Genomic DNA, 15,740 nt, shown 5'->3' on the forward strand with positions numbered 1-15,740 from the left:
TTTCTGACAGCGGTCAGAGGCTTTCCGACCAACACAGTCGGTTTGCGGTCCAACCGCCCAATTACATTGTCGGCAGTTGGAACGTAAAGCAGCCGATCATTCCAACTCGGTTCCGACCAGCTCTTGGAGTTTTCTTGTCAGTCCAAAAACGCACCATAATCCCCTATGCACAGCGTTTCTGCCATCAGGATTACAATGTCAGTTTCCCAGAGCCTTTCCGTGCCGGCCTGTGCGACACGGAAAGGATGACAGAAGGCGACTTTGAGGCCCCTAGGAGGGCCACCTTGCCTCCGTGTCCTACTGTTGGTAGTTGAGGGGGTACCAAGGGTACCCCCCTGTAAAACACTGCATTGTGTGGCAGGCACCATGGGGTGCCTGCCAAAGTGTGCAGGGTTTAACACACACAACCTATTCTCTATAAGAGCCTGTATTAGGGCCCATTTACGGCCTTGACACAAGCTCTCATAGAGAAAAGTGAGTATCTGACTGAACAATGTTTGGTTGCATCGTAATCAGGCAGTCTTAGCCGTCCACCAGAGGTCGGTCGGCCCCGAGACCGAGACGGTGTCAGCCAGAGGCAACTCTGACCAACATTATAAAAAGCCCCGTAGTATAAGAATGTAATGGAATTCGGTTAAAAGTGCACCGAGTTTGCTCTAAGTACTAAAGCAGCCACGAAAGTGACAAAAATAAATTAAGAGAGCTGGACAAGTGGAATAATCTACAAAGATTTGTGGCCTCAAACTCGGTGGTGAGGTAGTCCTAAATTTCTGCTCAACACATCAGCTCAGTTTTAGACCACTTTGGGAATGTTGAACTTTCTGCACAGTATTCCACAACTAGAGTTAAATAGTAAATACTTACTCTGGGCTAAATTGTGGAATGTTACTCTTTCCCCAAAGATTTTAGAACTCGATTTGAACATGATCAGTTCTAACACTCAGAACATCTCTTCGCCTTAGAGGGAATCCCATGCATTTCCAGTATTAATACACATGCAGCTCTGATAGTGCACCTCCACCCTCACCTGCAGCCGCCCTGCCGTTTGAACACTTAGAATTCAGAGCTGGAGAAATGGCCTCTAGAATTTTCCTTGAACAATTCATTTAGAAGGCCTACATCCGCATTCACCATGTTAGTGAATTCAGTGACATGTAGTGTTTGTTGATGTACACTGAACCAATTGTTCTACCACATTTGAAAACAATGATGTGTAAAATTAAAATGTAAGATAAGATAAATTGTTCTTTCATTACTAGAGGTTGAATTGTAGCTCTATGGACCTAATATCCAGCATGCAGTTCCCCAGCTACTCTACCACTGGCAAGTAAATAGAGGTCTATTAGAGTACCTCAGTGATGACTTGATGCTCCACCGATATGTGTAGGCTCCGTGTGGCCTACGCATATCAGTGCACGTCAATTTGGAATATATTTCTGCTAATTCAATATTCCAGAATATAATGAAAAATGTGTGCATTTGGACTAGTAATTACACTTTGCCATATGACTGTTTTATCCATATTTCGTGGATATACTCCCTTAATCCTGTTCCACTGCTTCATACATTTGCCACTATGTCTCAGGGTTTACACTCTCCTCACACGCTGCTGCTTCAGGAGTGTGTGCAATAAGGCAAGGTTATTTTCGTTATTTGAAGAGAGGAGTAAGTGTTACAATGAAAATGCAACAATGTAACTCAGATGGTTCTTAAACTGACTAGACTGCCACCACCGAAATTCCGCCCCTCCTTCTCTGGATATGCCTAATATCTGAAAAACAGAACACGGCAAATACTGGTATCTTTTTTGTTTTTTACAAGAGCCACTAATCTTTTACCGGTCAGCTGCTGTGCCATGGTGCGGCTGCAAAGTGGAGCGGTTCCTTATATTAACCCACACCCCTCTTTTGTGGCAGCACCATACCCACTAGTAGGCCACATTGTCAACCAATTCTAGGGTGGGCAAGAGTATTTCCTCTGCATATTATTGAGTTACTGGACATGTTTTCAAAGTAGTGTACCTTCACTCATTATGTAGGAGATGTATCCATAGAAAGAATGTCCTGGTGTATAATGTATGCCAAAACCTAGAATAGTATCAAAGGGCCCCTTTTTTAACCTGTACTGTCTGTAATGGGCATAGCAACATGGTGCGTTGTTAAACAACATGCTTAGGTCTTAGTTACAATACGTATAGGTGCTTGGCATCGGTTATTCAGTAATTATACTACATACTCAGTAATTCGAGGAGGCTGTATTGCTGAGCAATTGAAATTTTAACTCCAGGAACTGCCATTTTTCCCACCCCAGGCTCTTTCCAAAGACATTTTATGCCAGTTTTCAATTATTGAAATGGTCCACAGGAAACTAGAATGCATGTACCATACATCTCAAAATCCTGATGATTCAGGCAGAAGCTCCTGTTTTTCATCATGTTTGTGTTGTGGGGTGGCTGGGCGCCTTTTAGCGTCTACATTGGCTTTTTAGCTTTTGTTGTGGGAAGTCCAGGGATAGAAACGTACATGAGTCCAGAATTATGTACAAGTTTCACTCTCATCACTGACCCCTCAAAGTGGGGTTTGGAAAGGATATTGCATTTTTAGGGTCTGATTCAGGAAAGACACAGGGGCATATTATCAAGCACGGGCGATAAAATTATCGCCGCTTTAGCGGCAGAAAACGACCGCTAAAGCGGCGATAAGCCCATTATCGCCACTTTAGCGGCAGTTTTCTGCCACTAAAACGGCGATCATTCTATCGCCCGTGCTTGATAATATGCCCCAAAGTTATTTTTCTGATGGGCCTTCTCATCGCCATCCGTTTTTCCTGAGTGCTTTGGCGTAATTAATTATTATCAATGTTTTCAGGCTGATGTCCTAGATCTACATTTTAATACTTTTTTGTTTTTCTTCACAGGGTTTTCTTGTTGCTATCATATATTGTTTCTGTAATGGAGAGGTGAGTATCTCATGGTCGAACCGAACAGTCTTGTTTCTTATTTTTATGGCATACATTTTTCAAATGCATGCAAAATGTTACAGCGACTATTCTATTCGTGAACTTGCTCTTAATAAATTGCACTTAATTTAGTTTGATGACCTCGTCTTACACTTACTGGATTTTTCCATGAAGAGACAGCTCAAATAGAAAACACTTTGCAATGCTGAATACACTATTTCGAGATTCAATGTGGATCATAGATTCGAGTCCTGTGAGACACAAAACAAGATACATCTTAGGCATTAATAACAATTGCATGACACTTGGGGCATATTTATCAATGTTTTGCGTCACCCATGCGCAAGAGGACGCAAAACGTAAAAAGCATTTATTAGGCCAAGCACGGTCACCTTGCATGGCCTTGAGTGGCTCGATAAATGTAGAGTAACGCAAGACAGAATTGTACGCCTCCCCAACAGAGGCGCAACAAGGAGAAATATCTTTATTTCTCCTTTTTGTTTCCTCTTTCTACGTGTGCTGCAGATTGCAGCACACGTAGAAAGAGGAAAATGCCTATGGGGATGGCTTTTGTGAAACGCTCCCTTGCAACATGACGCAAGGGTACCTGGGTTGGCACTAGGCAGCCAAAAGCGTGCCAGAGCTGGGAAAGGACAGGAATGCACCGTATGATGGTAAATACAGTGCATTCCAGCCCTTACCCTTTTACTCAACACATTGCAGCAAGGTGGCTTGCTTCATTGTATGAAATTTTATAAATATGGACCTTAATTACTCTAAATACTATGTGCATGATTGGATCTATCCCCCAGATGCATCAAGAACCCATTTTGCTATTCCTTAATAGCGAAAAATAACGATTCACTATTAAGGAATAGCAAAATGCAATGCATGAAGAAATCACACAAAAAATAGCGATTTCTTAAAATTCCGTAATTGCGACTCGCAAATTGCGAGTCACAATTAAGGAATACCTCCCCATTCATTCCTTTGGGCCTAGAGGCCCATAGGAATGAATGGGAAGACATTCTCAATTTGCGAATCGCAATTTGCGAATCGCAAATTGAGAATGCGATTTCAAGGGTGCAGGGGTGTCCAAAGGACACCCTGTTGCACCCCTGAAATTGATCTGTGCACATATGTTGCGCACGCACATGCCCTTAGGGCATGTGTGTGCGCAACATGAAACTTTGAAAAATGCACTTTAGTGCACTTTTCAAAGTTTTTGCAAATTACCATGAAGTTCAACTTTATGGTAATTTGCAAGCCCTATTAGCAAAATTGCTATTTTTTAAACTTTAATGCATTGCATTTAAGGAATCTCAATTTGAGATTCCTTAAATGCAAGTAATCGCAATTTTGAGATTTCTTAATTTGCGATTTTTGCATTTGGGATGATGCATCCCAAATGTAAAAATACCGGTCACAAAGGGGCAGATTCTGAGAATCTGCCCCTTTGCTAGCGGATTTGACCTTGATGCATCTATGCCATAGTCTTTTTTAATGTAAATACCGGCATTAATACTCTAAAGCAATGTATTATTAGTGTTTTAAACCTAGAGAATGTTTTAGATTTTTACTTTTATATGCTCTTCTTCATTGTTGAGGGAATAAACAGTACTTTTTTCTCCTCAAAAAAGGTCTCGACCAGTCACAATGGAGTCCATTTACTAGAGTATTTTCGGTCAGGAACAGATGTTTACGGCTGAAAATATCTTCCTTTATGACTGTTGGGAAGACACAAAATAATTCCTGGCAGGTGTGAATGAATTTATTACTGCAGCAAAATCTGCTCAAGTTTGGGAACAAACTATGCTTTCGGGCTTTCTCAAATTCTTGTCCGACTTTTCCCATCCTTGAAATTGTGGTAAAGTACACTGCCAGGATGGAAAATGGCCACAAGTCATTCCCAGAAGTACATCTGGAAACCTGTGGCTCACAAACCTTTCAATCAGTACTTCTGGGAATGCCTGTGAATAAAAATAAAAACGCAGAAGTATACTAAGATGTCTATATAAACCTCCACCTTTACTTTTCCACTTTTTTGTGAATAGGGCCCAAAATCTACAATTTCATATTTTGTTTTTCATGGAGATGTTTGAGTTGTACCTAAGAAAATGATCCATGACACTATACGAGGATCTATACAACAAGGGTATGCAGTTCCTTCTAGAAAAAAGGAGAAAAAGAATGTGAAGTCAATCAGAAACTAGGGGAGCAGACGGGGGTACACCCCCCTAGGAACAGGAGCCCTCACACACCCAGATGGGTGTCATGCTTCATCATAGGGCCTGCTCCTCATCAGGCCAGCGCTGCAATGCCCAATGGGCACCCACAGGAGGCTCTTTATCAGAGATCTTTGTGCCAATGCCATATTTAAAGTGTGGGTGCAGGGCCTCTTGTGTAGATTGGTGTGTGGGAGTGATTATCTGTATGAAAAAGTGTGCATTGAAATAGACTAAGTAGTCCTCTTAATATATTTAAAAAGGTCAGTCGTCTTGTCTGGTTAAAAACATAATGGCTATCACCAGACACAAGATCTATGCTAACTTTAAAAAGTAAACATGCTCTTGCCATTGGTGAGTCAATAATGATCAGAGTATGCTGATTCAGCATGCTAGATTAGAAAAGGAGGTAAGCTGCAAACTCATAAAAGAGGTCTAGTTCCAGTGCAGTAGCGTGTAGACAAACCTCAAGTTAGTACTTAGAAAGTCATAGTGAAGACTCGACCGGATGACCTACCCTAACTCTGCTACCTCAGGAGTGGAGGAGCAGCAATGTGGGTCGTCCTAAATCCTGATTGTGAATGGTAATCAGGTGAATCACATTATCTTGCACGGAAAACCTAGACCATGTCATGCTATATAAAATATCACCGCCATCTTGAGGAAAAAACTGGTCCCTAAATTATCTAAGCGGGGCTTCTGATTCTATTAGATCGTAAGGTAGGTGCTAAATGGTGGAGGAATAATGCCCCTACCCCCCTGCCCCCAAATGGAGAAGGCAGCGATTTACAAGGAAGCAGAAACTCAGGCATCTGGAATTCGCAGGTCACACAAGCTTGTCAGTGATCTCACAATCGCTCCATCTTGGAGCGGGTAGGACTTACTGGTGTGTTTTGGCAAGAGAGACTGCAAAGTGAAACCGTCATACGGTGGAGGTACCTAAAGAATGGTTGTCGCTAAGCGCCTTCCTTAAAAAACGTGCCTAATGGGCTTAATGTGTGGTGTAAACCTGAAAGGCAGTGTAATACTTTCTAGATATATGGCCTCGAGACGTGGCCACATTAAAAGACAACAGGGAATGGGATCAGGGGAAAACCTAAATTAATGTCATAACCCGGGATCAGAATGATACATTCTTATAAAAAATATAATCAGTAGTGTGGACATTACCATAAGTGTATCACGCACTTTAGTACAATGGTTTCATGGTGCATGCAGAAATTGATACCTTTGAAAGTGTACAAGTTCCATTTAGAGGGGCTGCTTGGTACCAGCATCCGCTGCTGATAGTTCAGATGGACTAACCTAACGGTGTAATATTGGATCTTAAGGATGGTGGAGCGGTATGCTCTGTAGTTACCACTGTGTCGAACACATGTATACAATGTATTACATCAGAATGGCCGATGAAAGGGGCCCAGTGATGGAAATATGTTGAAGGCGGTGGTCAAGTGACATTCTTGGAGGGGATCATACATCACTCACATGGGTCGACAGACGAAAGATTCAGTTTTGCTCCCTTCTAAATAGGGTGTCTTGGTTTATGTGTGTGCCTCCAGGACCTTCCACCTTATGTTGTCAGGGGAATGTCATTTAGTCACAAAATGTATGTGCATAGTTGTGCTTATTTTCTTACAACTGATTTTGCTCTAGTGTTCTTTGATTCTTATTTTGACTAGTATTATGGTCATCCCAATTTCTCTCTTGTTACAGGGACATGTCACTGTGTATATGTAGCTTCTCATGTTTCAGTTTGTTGCATTTTCTGTTGCTACCGCAGTGGAACCAGACATCTTTTATGAGATTGCAGCTTACCACCTTCACTAAGTATGCTGCATAAGTGTACCTCTGCTCCCACTTGAGGAGTCAGAATTGCTACCCTAATTGCGAGAATTTAGATCCTTTTATGCACAGTATGTGAAATCTTATTGTCTGTAAATATTCTAGAGTGTGCCACTTGGTTGTTTTGTTGTGAGGTTTGTTTCTCACTGAGTTTGGCACCAAACACTAATAGCAGCATGCTGAAAAATACTGCACATGCCGCACCAACATGAGAATATGCCAACGATCCCCTGTGCTACACAGGTGAATTGTTTTATGATTTTATTTCTATTACCGGTCTGCTTCTTCTTTCAAAAGGAAACAATAACAAAATATCAATACATACCACATCTAGGTCATTTTTGATTGGATATTCTTTGGTTTAACCCCAGATTCCAATTACAGTGTGCAGATTAGGGTTAAATTGATCCTGTACGGACAAATTGCCAACTGATCATTATTGACTCACCAATGGAAAGAAACATGCAGACCTTTTAAAGCTATCATAGATCATTGCGTCTGGTGAGACCACATTATTTAACTAGACAAGTAGACTCACTTATTAAAATCTTATTTAGAAGACTACTTAGTCTATTTTATTACGCAACATTTTTATACACATATTCACTCACACACACCAATCTACACAAGAGGCCCTACACCGACAATCACATACCGCATTAGGGAAAAGATCTCCAGATAGGACCTCCCCCTTGTGGGTCCCGGTCATGCATTGCAGCCCAGACTCAATGAGGAGCAGGCCCTATGGCAAAGCATGACACCCATCTGGGTGTGTGAGGGCTCCTGTTCCCATGGGAGCAGACCATCGTCCATTCTCCTAGTTTCTGGCCAACCTCATATTCTCTCTCTCCTTTTTTCTGGAAGGAACTGCATACCCTGGCTGTAAAGACTTGACCCAGAGGAGCACTTATGCGGGACCTATAAGCGCTCCCGATCCCCCTTGTTTTGTGAGATACTATTCAAGGTTCACCATCTTTAAAGGAATAACTTTCTGTGTGATGGCAGATGTGGATTTTATATTGTGTACTACATTGCATGGCATGACAAGGCAGACTCCTTTTTAGCTTTAGAACTACATTAAAATGGAAAATTTTAGATTGTTCAAAAAAGCTACGTCCCCGGTGCGGAACAGAGCACTGTAAAAAGTCATTTTCACTTTATTCATGAAAAACAACACAAAGAAGCTGAAAAGTCATCATTGGGTATCAGTGTTAATTGTGATATTAATCTGCATCTCTGTTTATTGTTAATAAATATTATTTTATTGCAATCATATTCATATCAGGACCAAACTCTTGCTATATTTATGTTAGTGAATCAATCTACTTTCGAAGATATTACGCAAACCTTCACCTTTATTTCTAAATGAAAATATGAAGAGGTGTAAAACAAGAATGACATGATCTAATGTCTTAGTTTAATCTTAACAATATACAGTTCAATGAAAACTATTTTTTAATGATTTGAGTTAGCATTACATCTGAAAGTGCTTTTCTTTAAATGCTGGCTTCACTACTTCTCTCGAAATAACAGCTAAACATGTATCTCCTGTTTCTTAATATCAACAGGTTCAAGCAGAAATAAAGAAGTCATGGAGCAGGTGGACTTTGGCCCTTGACTTCAAAAGAAAAGCACGGAGTGGGAGTACAACCTACAGCTATGGACCTATGGTCTCTCACACAAGCATTACAAATGTAACCACACGGGGGACACTTGCTCTACACTTAAACACCAGACTTGTATCCACTACATTAAATGGACACCGGAATTTGCCAGGGTATGTCAAAAATGGCTCAATATCTGAAAACTCAATCCCATCTTCTGGGCCAGAACAGTACAACAAGGACGAAGAATACCTAAATGGCTCTGTAGTGTATGATGCAGAGAGACCAGCAGCATTGGTGGAGGAAGAACGTGAAACAGTGATGTGAACGGCCTTCTGTAAGCCAAGAATAAGCAGGGAAAATATTAAACCATGGAGTAGTTGGCAACTTTCACAATCCACCTGTCCTGAGACAGACAAGGGAGTGTAAAGCCAGACACACAGGATGCAGACATTGGAATATATTCAACAGTCTCCCTTCCAGGCATGGTTCAAGGTCATACCTTTCCAGATCAACCAACTTGAAATATTGGAATCTTCAGTTTTATAAGGCCCAACAATTTGCTTTCTTTGTTAACTTTCACTCAGAGAACCACAGCACAAACCACAGTGATGTAGTAAAAAGACAGTATTAGTGTGTTGTGTGTTCATTTTCACAATGGTGCAAGAGCAATTGTTCACTCTGGCCTTCAGAATTTTCTTTTATTAAGAAGAGGATATTTCAAATGAGTTGGTTGCTAATTTTGTGATTGCCAGCTTCTGAGGATTAAGAGGCAGCATGCATGGTCAAATACAACATCAGTTTGCCTACAATTTGCAAGTACCAAGAGTTGACATTGTCCAGATGTATAGCTTGTTTTCAGGAAAAGGACTTATTTTGTATTTTGTTCACAAAGCAGCACATTTTGTGGTAAAATAATTAGTTCACAGCTATGTACTTGATACAAATAAATACCAGGGACTCTCCTAACATTGTTTAGTGGGAAGAAGGAGCAATCATCAAATTCAAAATAGAGAACAACAAAAATGTCTCCATTGGTCTTCAATAATAAAAAAACTAATATTTAATAGGACCAGATGGATATATTACAATAAAGTGTCACAAATAATCAGTGGCATAAGTGCAATATGATCCAAAGATTATAGATTCATAGTAATAGAAAGGAATTCATCCTACGGTTTGGTCATGAATGAGAATTATTTTCAATCATAAGTAACCATACATTGTTTATGGTCCATGGAACAAACAGAACAGAGGTGACACAGCATTGTTTTCATGATTCATTATATGGAATATTTATTGCAATCTTTATATTGATCATGTTTAGATGAGAAACTAGTGAATGATATCAGATATATGACCATTGCTAATTATTTATTATTGATTATGAATTTATAAATCAGAATCAGGAATACAGTGAGGATCACTAGTTCATGTCTAGATGCATCATTAGTTGCTTTATAGCAGATATTCATTTTAAACACCTGTTTACAAATGTTCCATTTACCATTTTAACGTTACCTTTTCTCTGAACAGACTGTTGACTCCATTTTTTATAAGAAATTGGTGGGTATTCCTTGGATCAAAACAGTCTTTGCACAGATGCATGCTCCTGAAGGGATCTTTGTTACTGACCAAATTACATTTGCATGGTTTACCCACAGTACTTTTTTATCTCTATGATTATGTATCTGTCATTCTGTCACCATCTGAAACTCCCTTTCAGACTGTCCCAAATACAGTCCATGCCAAATTAGCTTAATTGACTTTAAGGAGAACTAACAAATAAAACCATACACTGTAAAGTTGTGTATAGTTACTTTAAGATAGATGGGGACTTCTTTAAAAAACATAATGGGAACAAACTAATAATTTTTTGTCAATAAAAGTTTTGATATCTGCCCTAACTTATTTAATTATAAACTAAAACAGGAATAGTAAAGTCCTGACACTGCATAATAAATGGACTGTAAATTAATCCTGCTTCAGCAAATATGTACTAAGAATTCTAAAACGCTGGAAGCCTACATCTAATAGACAGGGGAAATTATTTTAGCATATATACATTCTTCCACCTTTTGTGTGAGAATGGATTAGGATGCAATTGACAGAGGTACATGCCAACTCAAGGATGCACGTAATTGCCCAATATAGTTGTCATCTCACTGTCCATTGTTCACCAAATTACTTTCCATTTTTAGGTAATAACAGACTTTGATTATTAAGGAGGGAATATTCACCACCACAGAGACCTGCTTTTTTTTCTCTCACCCGTAGTCTCTTTTGCTTGGTAATACCATGTGCTATAATCCATTTCTTTAAAGAAGTCAATGTTTCTTTATAGGCATTTTACTGAAAATATTCATCTTGGAAATATGTGCCTAGAAACCAGGAAGAGATTTAAATTAGCATGTATCTTTCATTTTTGATATACAGGTGGTGGCAAGGACACTGATATACCTAAATTATTAGGCAGCCTTGATTAGATTTTGTGTGTTTTGCTCTTTCAAATCTCACACCCTCACAATCTGAAATTTAAGTCTTTTTATTTGCTTCTGATTCCTATTTATTTAAGCTGTTCCCTTTGCACCTAAATTCAAAAAACATTTCAGTAATACTAGGTCACTACTGTACAATGAGTTACCTCAACACAGTTCATTTAACAACAAACGAAAGACACAAACTTTGAAAAAAAGACAATGGGACCAAATGTGTTTTTTGTTTAGAAATTATTATTATGAAGGACTGGCTTTCATGAAACAAAATACTTCAGTATATTGTGAAGTTCAAATACAAAATCCAACTTTTTCTTCCAAAGAAAAGGATGGAATTTAACATCATGGACTGTATATCAGTATTATGTGTTGCCATATTAATTTATGGAGGATTTCATCTGTGAAAAATTGTACATTTCAAAAGTTGTATGATGGTGCAAAAGGAAATTGCCACATAATTCCCTCCTCACGATAACAACTTTTTAAAATGATGGGACATCCAATAGACAGAAATGTGATAGACTGCAACTTTAACATACAGGTAACACAATTTCTTTCAGGGGACACAGGAGGAAGTACTTTAGGAACATATTTTGATATGCAGCCTTTCCTGTAAAATATAATGGAAACAATAATATAAAATAACAGACAGTGAAATGGAAAGTATTAAATGTAATGGAGTTTTATGATATGTGTTCTGATAAAAATGGATTTGTTCACTTTGCCATACATGTAAAGCTCTAATGATAATTACTGGTTTTGTGTACATTTGTGAAATGTTTTAAGTTCAAATTGGAATTATTTTTTTTTAAATGCTACCACCATATGTCATGTTATATAATATAATATATTATCTGTTTTAAGAACAAGATTCTTTTCTATTCATTGCTACATTGCTTCTCATGCTAAATACCTCCTACAATTGGTAGGAAAAACAATTAACACACAATTCTGACCTCCCAACCTTTAGGGAACTTTGAAAAGTGCATACAGGGCTGCTATGGGTTATCAACTTATATAAATGTTCTACTGTAGTTGCCATTGTTAGAAATATTTAAAGAGTTCAAGAGAATTAGTACTTTTTCAACAATGTGACGAGTTTTGACTAAACAAAATATTAAAACAGGATACTCACGGCTATGTTCTGCTTCTGTCAAACAACTGAATCTTTCCTGATTTCCTTGTTCAAAAACACATGAAATTGAGAAGGACAGATTTTAGAAAAATGCAAAGGCATTTAATGAGTCTTGGCAGTTGCTATTATGCTTCAGGAATGTGACTTGAAGGTGGGGACTAAGAGAAGAGCCTTATAAAAAACCATAATCGTACAGTTTGCATCACTATCATGCTCTAATATGTCTAGGAAGTCATATAATTTCAATACTGATTTCCTTAGCTACACAAGTTAATTAATTGCCTTTATTATTGTCATTTTAATTATTCTTATTGTTATTAGAAGTCACAGTAGCAGTATTAAAGTATTATTAGTATAATATTTTGGTCCAGTCTTGAGGGCTACAACAGTGTTGAATCCCTTTTCTCCAAGATATTAGTTCACACTGCAGGGGAGGGTCTACAATGAGAGAAAAAGCATTCAGCAACAGGTATAGCCAAAGAGTGAAGGTCCACAATGCTACTAGACCATTTCACCAACTGAGGATGAAACAGAAGACAAGCATTGGAGCTTTGAAGCCAAAAGCTTGTGCCTGCCATGATTGGCCCTCTGCCACTCCATTGTCTTTAGTAGAGCTCCATACTTCCAGCGTTCTAGTATAGCCTTAGAGCCAGTCGTAGCTGGCTCTACTGGCCATTAAATGACTCGCTCGAGCGTTAAAGACCCGAGTCGAAGATGAGGGCCTTTAACAAGGGAGGGGGCCCATAACGGCCAGAAGAGCCCTCTACAGAGGGCTCTAAGGCTAGTAGAACATTCTGCCCCTAGAGGGCAGAATGTTCTAAATAGTAAAACAAAGGCCTCACAGAGCCTGAGGGGATTGAAATCCTCTAGGGCTCCATGAGGCCTTTTGTTCACAGCAAGAGCTGTGAACAAACATTGGAATGTTGGAACTCCGGGCTTCTACCAGCCATTAGAAGCCTGGAGCCCTCCTTTGTTTAAAATTGATCTCCCAATGTTCTAATATTATTTCTGTTGCTTAACACAGGCTAAATTTAGTTTTGCTCCGTGCTACACTGCTTCAAAGATAGGTTTGCAATGTATAAATACCCCTAGGCACAAACAAAAAGGGATGTAGAGGAAGTCACAAGTTAGTTCCCTAGTCCTCTCATGTGGGTTGAACATACACTTTCCAGCAGCAAATATTTGTAGAGGAATCTCAGCATTTTCACTGCCACTTTAACAACCTCTAATCAACATTAACTCTAATGTTTACCAATCATTTAATTGAGAGACAGAGCACATTTTAAAGTTATTCCACTCTTCTGGCTTCTTGTCCATGCTTCAATGAAATGCAATCAAATCCCATACTGTAGAGTAGCTTGGTTGCTGTACTAGGCAAATAAGCAGAAGAGTAGAGGTGTGTGCCACCCTTGGATACATGAGTTTCAGACTGATGGTAGTTGGCTATAATACGGCTTTCCTCTTTTCAGTGTTTATTTTTTGTGGATTTCATAGTTCTTTTCTTCAGTGTTTCTCACACAATATGAAAGCAATAGTTATTGGTGTTAATTCAGCTGCCTCACCCCCAAATTAGAGACAAACTGTTTTCACCTTGTTTATAAAACATGTTGCTTTTCAGAGTGATAGATTTAACTTAAATATTTTATTTAAAGAAGTATTGCTGGGTATGTAGTGTTTTCTCACTGGTAGTTTGTCAAATAGATTTACAGCAGATTGTGCTAAGAATACGAGTATGTGCATTGCACTCACACTCAGAATCTCACATGCTTTCTCTTCCATCCCTCCCATCTCATTAACTTTTACACTCATACTCTCTGGGATCTTTCTGGATTGCAGGACTATTAGTGGGAAAAGAAAGTGTTATATTCAAATGTTTTGATAAACAAATTCCTGGACACAAGGGGGAGGGGTGTTCTTTACCTACTCCCTTAATAAATTATGATGGTGAACATGTTCCTTCCAACAGCATAGTACCTTGGAGAACTTTTACAATTTTGAATTTCCCCAAATTAAGTGGAAGTCTGCATTTTAGAACACCTGAAGCGTCTTGCTTTCAGCCTTTTTCACACATTTTCCCACTGTTCTTCTACACTCATTGACCTCCTACATGAAAATAGTGTTGCTGTTGTTGTGTTGAGAGTCATAGCTGCCAAGCGTACCCAAGTCTAGTGTCACACTTTGTCTGTACTGATGTTTTAACCAACATCACATTGCGTTCTGGGAATTTCAGATTTGTAATTTTTATAGTAAATATGGACTCAAAAAACCTCATTAGTAAAGTGCAGTTAGCTCTAAAGCCAGGATTACCAAAACATGTCACACATGACAATGGGACACTTTGCAGATAAGAATGCTTATAGTTATGCTGCTTTGGTATACTGAAAGTCGTGTAATACTTTCCCGACTGTCCCATGCACATGGTGACAACACACTTTTCACAGGTGCCTGTGATGCCTTGTATTGAATGAATAAATCCTTGGATGCTTGACAGATAGCTGCCATCAATACTGACGTGTGAGCAAAGAGGCCTGATGAATCAAAGGGTTTCATCCATTCTGTGTCTGTGGGAAAATGTGAAAGTATATGTTTGCCAAGATTCACATGAGTCAGCTATTTCGCTATTCGGTGACAGAGTTAACCACTGCCAAAAGATCAAATACCCTCACATTCTCTACAGTGTATACAATTTTTAGATCAGACCTCAAAACATGCTTCTAACCAACAAAATGGAAGCTGCTGCCTTGCATAAAATTTTCACATTTGCTCTCCATTTTATTCTCTTGAAATGGTATTGTAGATGGTAACCATACAGATGTATATCAGTGTTTATATGTTTAGGCTGATTATTTGCCTATTTCACGTTTGGTGTGGGTTAGTCATTTGCAGGTTTAAACCTAAAACCGAAAAGCCTAGCTATACTGTACAGTGAGGTTGAGCGGGAAACATCCTTTACAACGCAACTTTTACCACGCAGTGCCTTTACGGCGCAACTATTACAACGAAACCATTATAACGCATTGAGCTGGGGGGCACTCTAAGATAGGGAATAGATTTAATTTACTATCCAACACATTCCCTACTATCCACAGGGACTGGAGTTGGAATAGTAAATTAAACTATTCACTATCCAGCACCCCTCAACACTATGCATTGTAATGGTTTGCGTTGTAAAAGTTGCGTCGTAAAGGCATGCGTGGTAAAAGCATGCGTTGTAACGACGTACATCCGGTTGAGCAGCACACAAGACTGGGGCTACCTAGCTGCACAGTGATAGTTGATTAATCAAATTCCAGTACTGCTCCACTTTTTCTTTAGTTCAGTTATAGATTCCATCCTCAGTGTAGAAAGTTTCACCTCATTAAGCATAGGACAGACAAATATCTAATCAGGTTATCAAAACAGTGAGTAGACTTACAGCATAATGGTTTTATATGTGAGAAATGCCACAGATAAAAATGAATGCAACTTATTTCAAAATTCT

At 39.1% G+C, this 15,740-nt stretch overlaps 1 protein-coding gene across 2 annotated transcripts in view; it reads left to right on the forward strand.

Moving 5' to 3' along the window:
* The window catches only part of PTH1R (parathyroid hormone 1 receptor), a 643,148-nt gene extending 630,896 nt beyond the window's left edge, over positions 1 to 12,252 (forward strand). For both annotated transcript variants that reach the window (XM_078662472.1, XM_078662473.1), the window contains 2 exons: positions 2,917 to 2,958; positions 8,594 to 12,252. In XM_078662472.1, coding sequence (XP_078518598.1) covers positions 2,917 to 2,958; positions 8,594 to 8,956 — 405 coding nt within the window. In that variant the 3' untranslated portion in view covers positions 8,957 to 12,252. The remainder of the gene's footprint in view (positions 1 to 2,916; positions 2,959 to 8,593) is intronic.
* The last annotated feature ends 3,488 nt before the right edge of the window (positions 12,253 to 15,740 follow it).

Source organism: Lissotriton helveticus, chromosome 10, assembly GCF_964261635.1.
Source record: "Lissotriton helveticus chromosome 10, aLisHel1.1, whole genome shotgun sequence".
Lineage (NCBI taxonomy): Eukaryota > Metazoa > Chordata > Amphibia > Caudata > Salamandridae > Lissotriton > Lissotriton helveticus.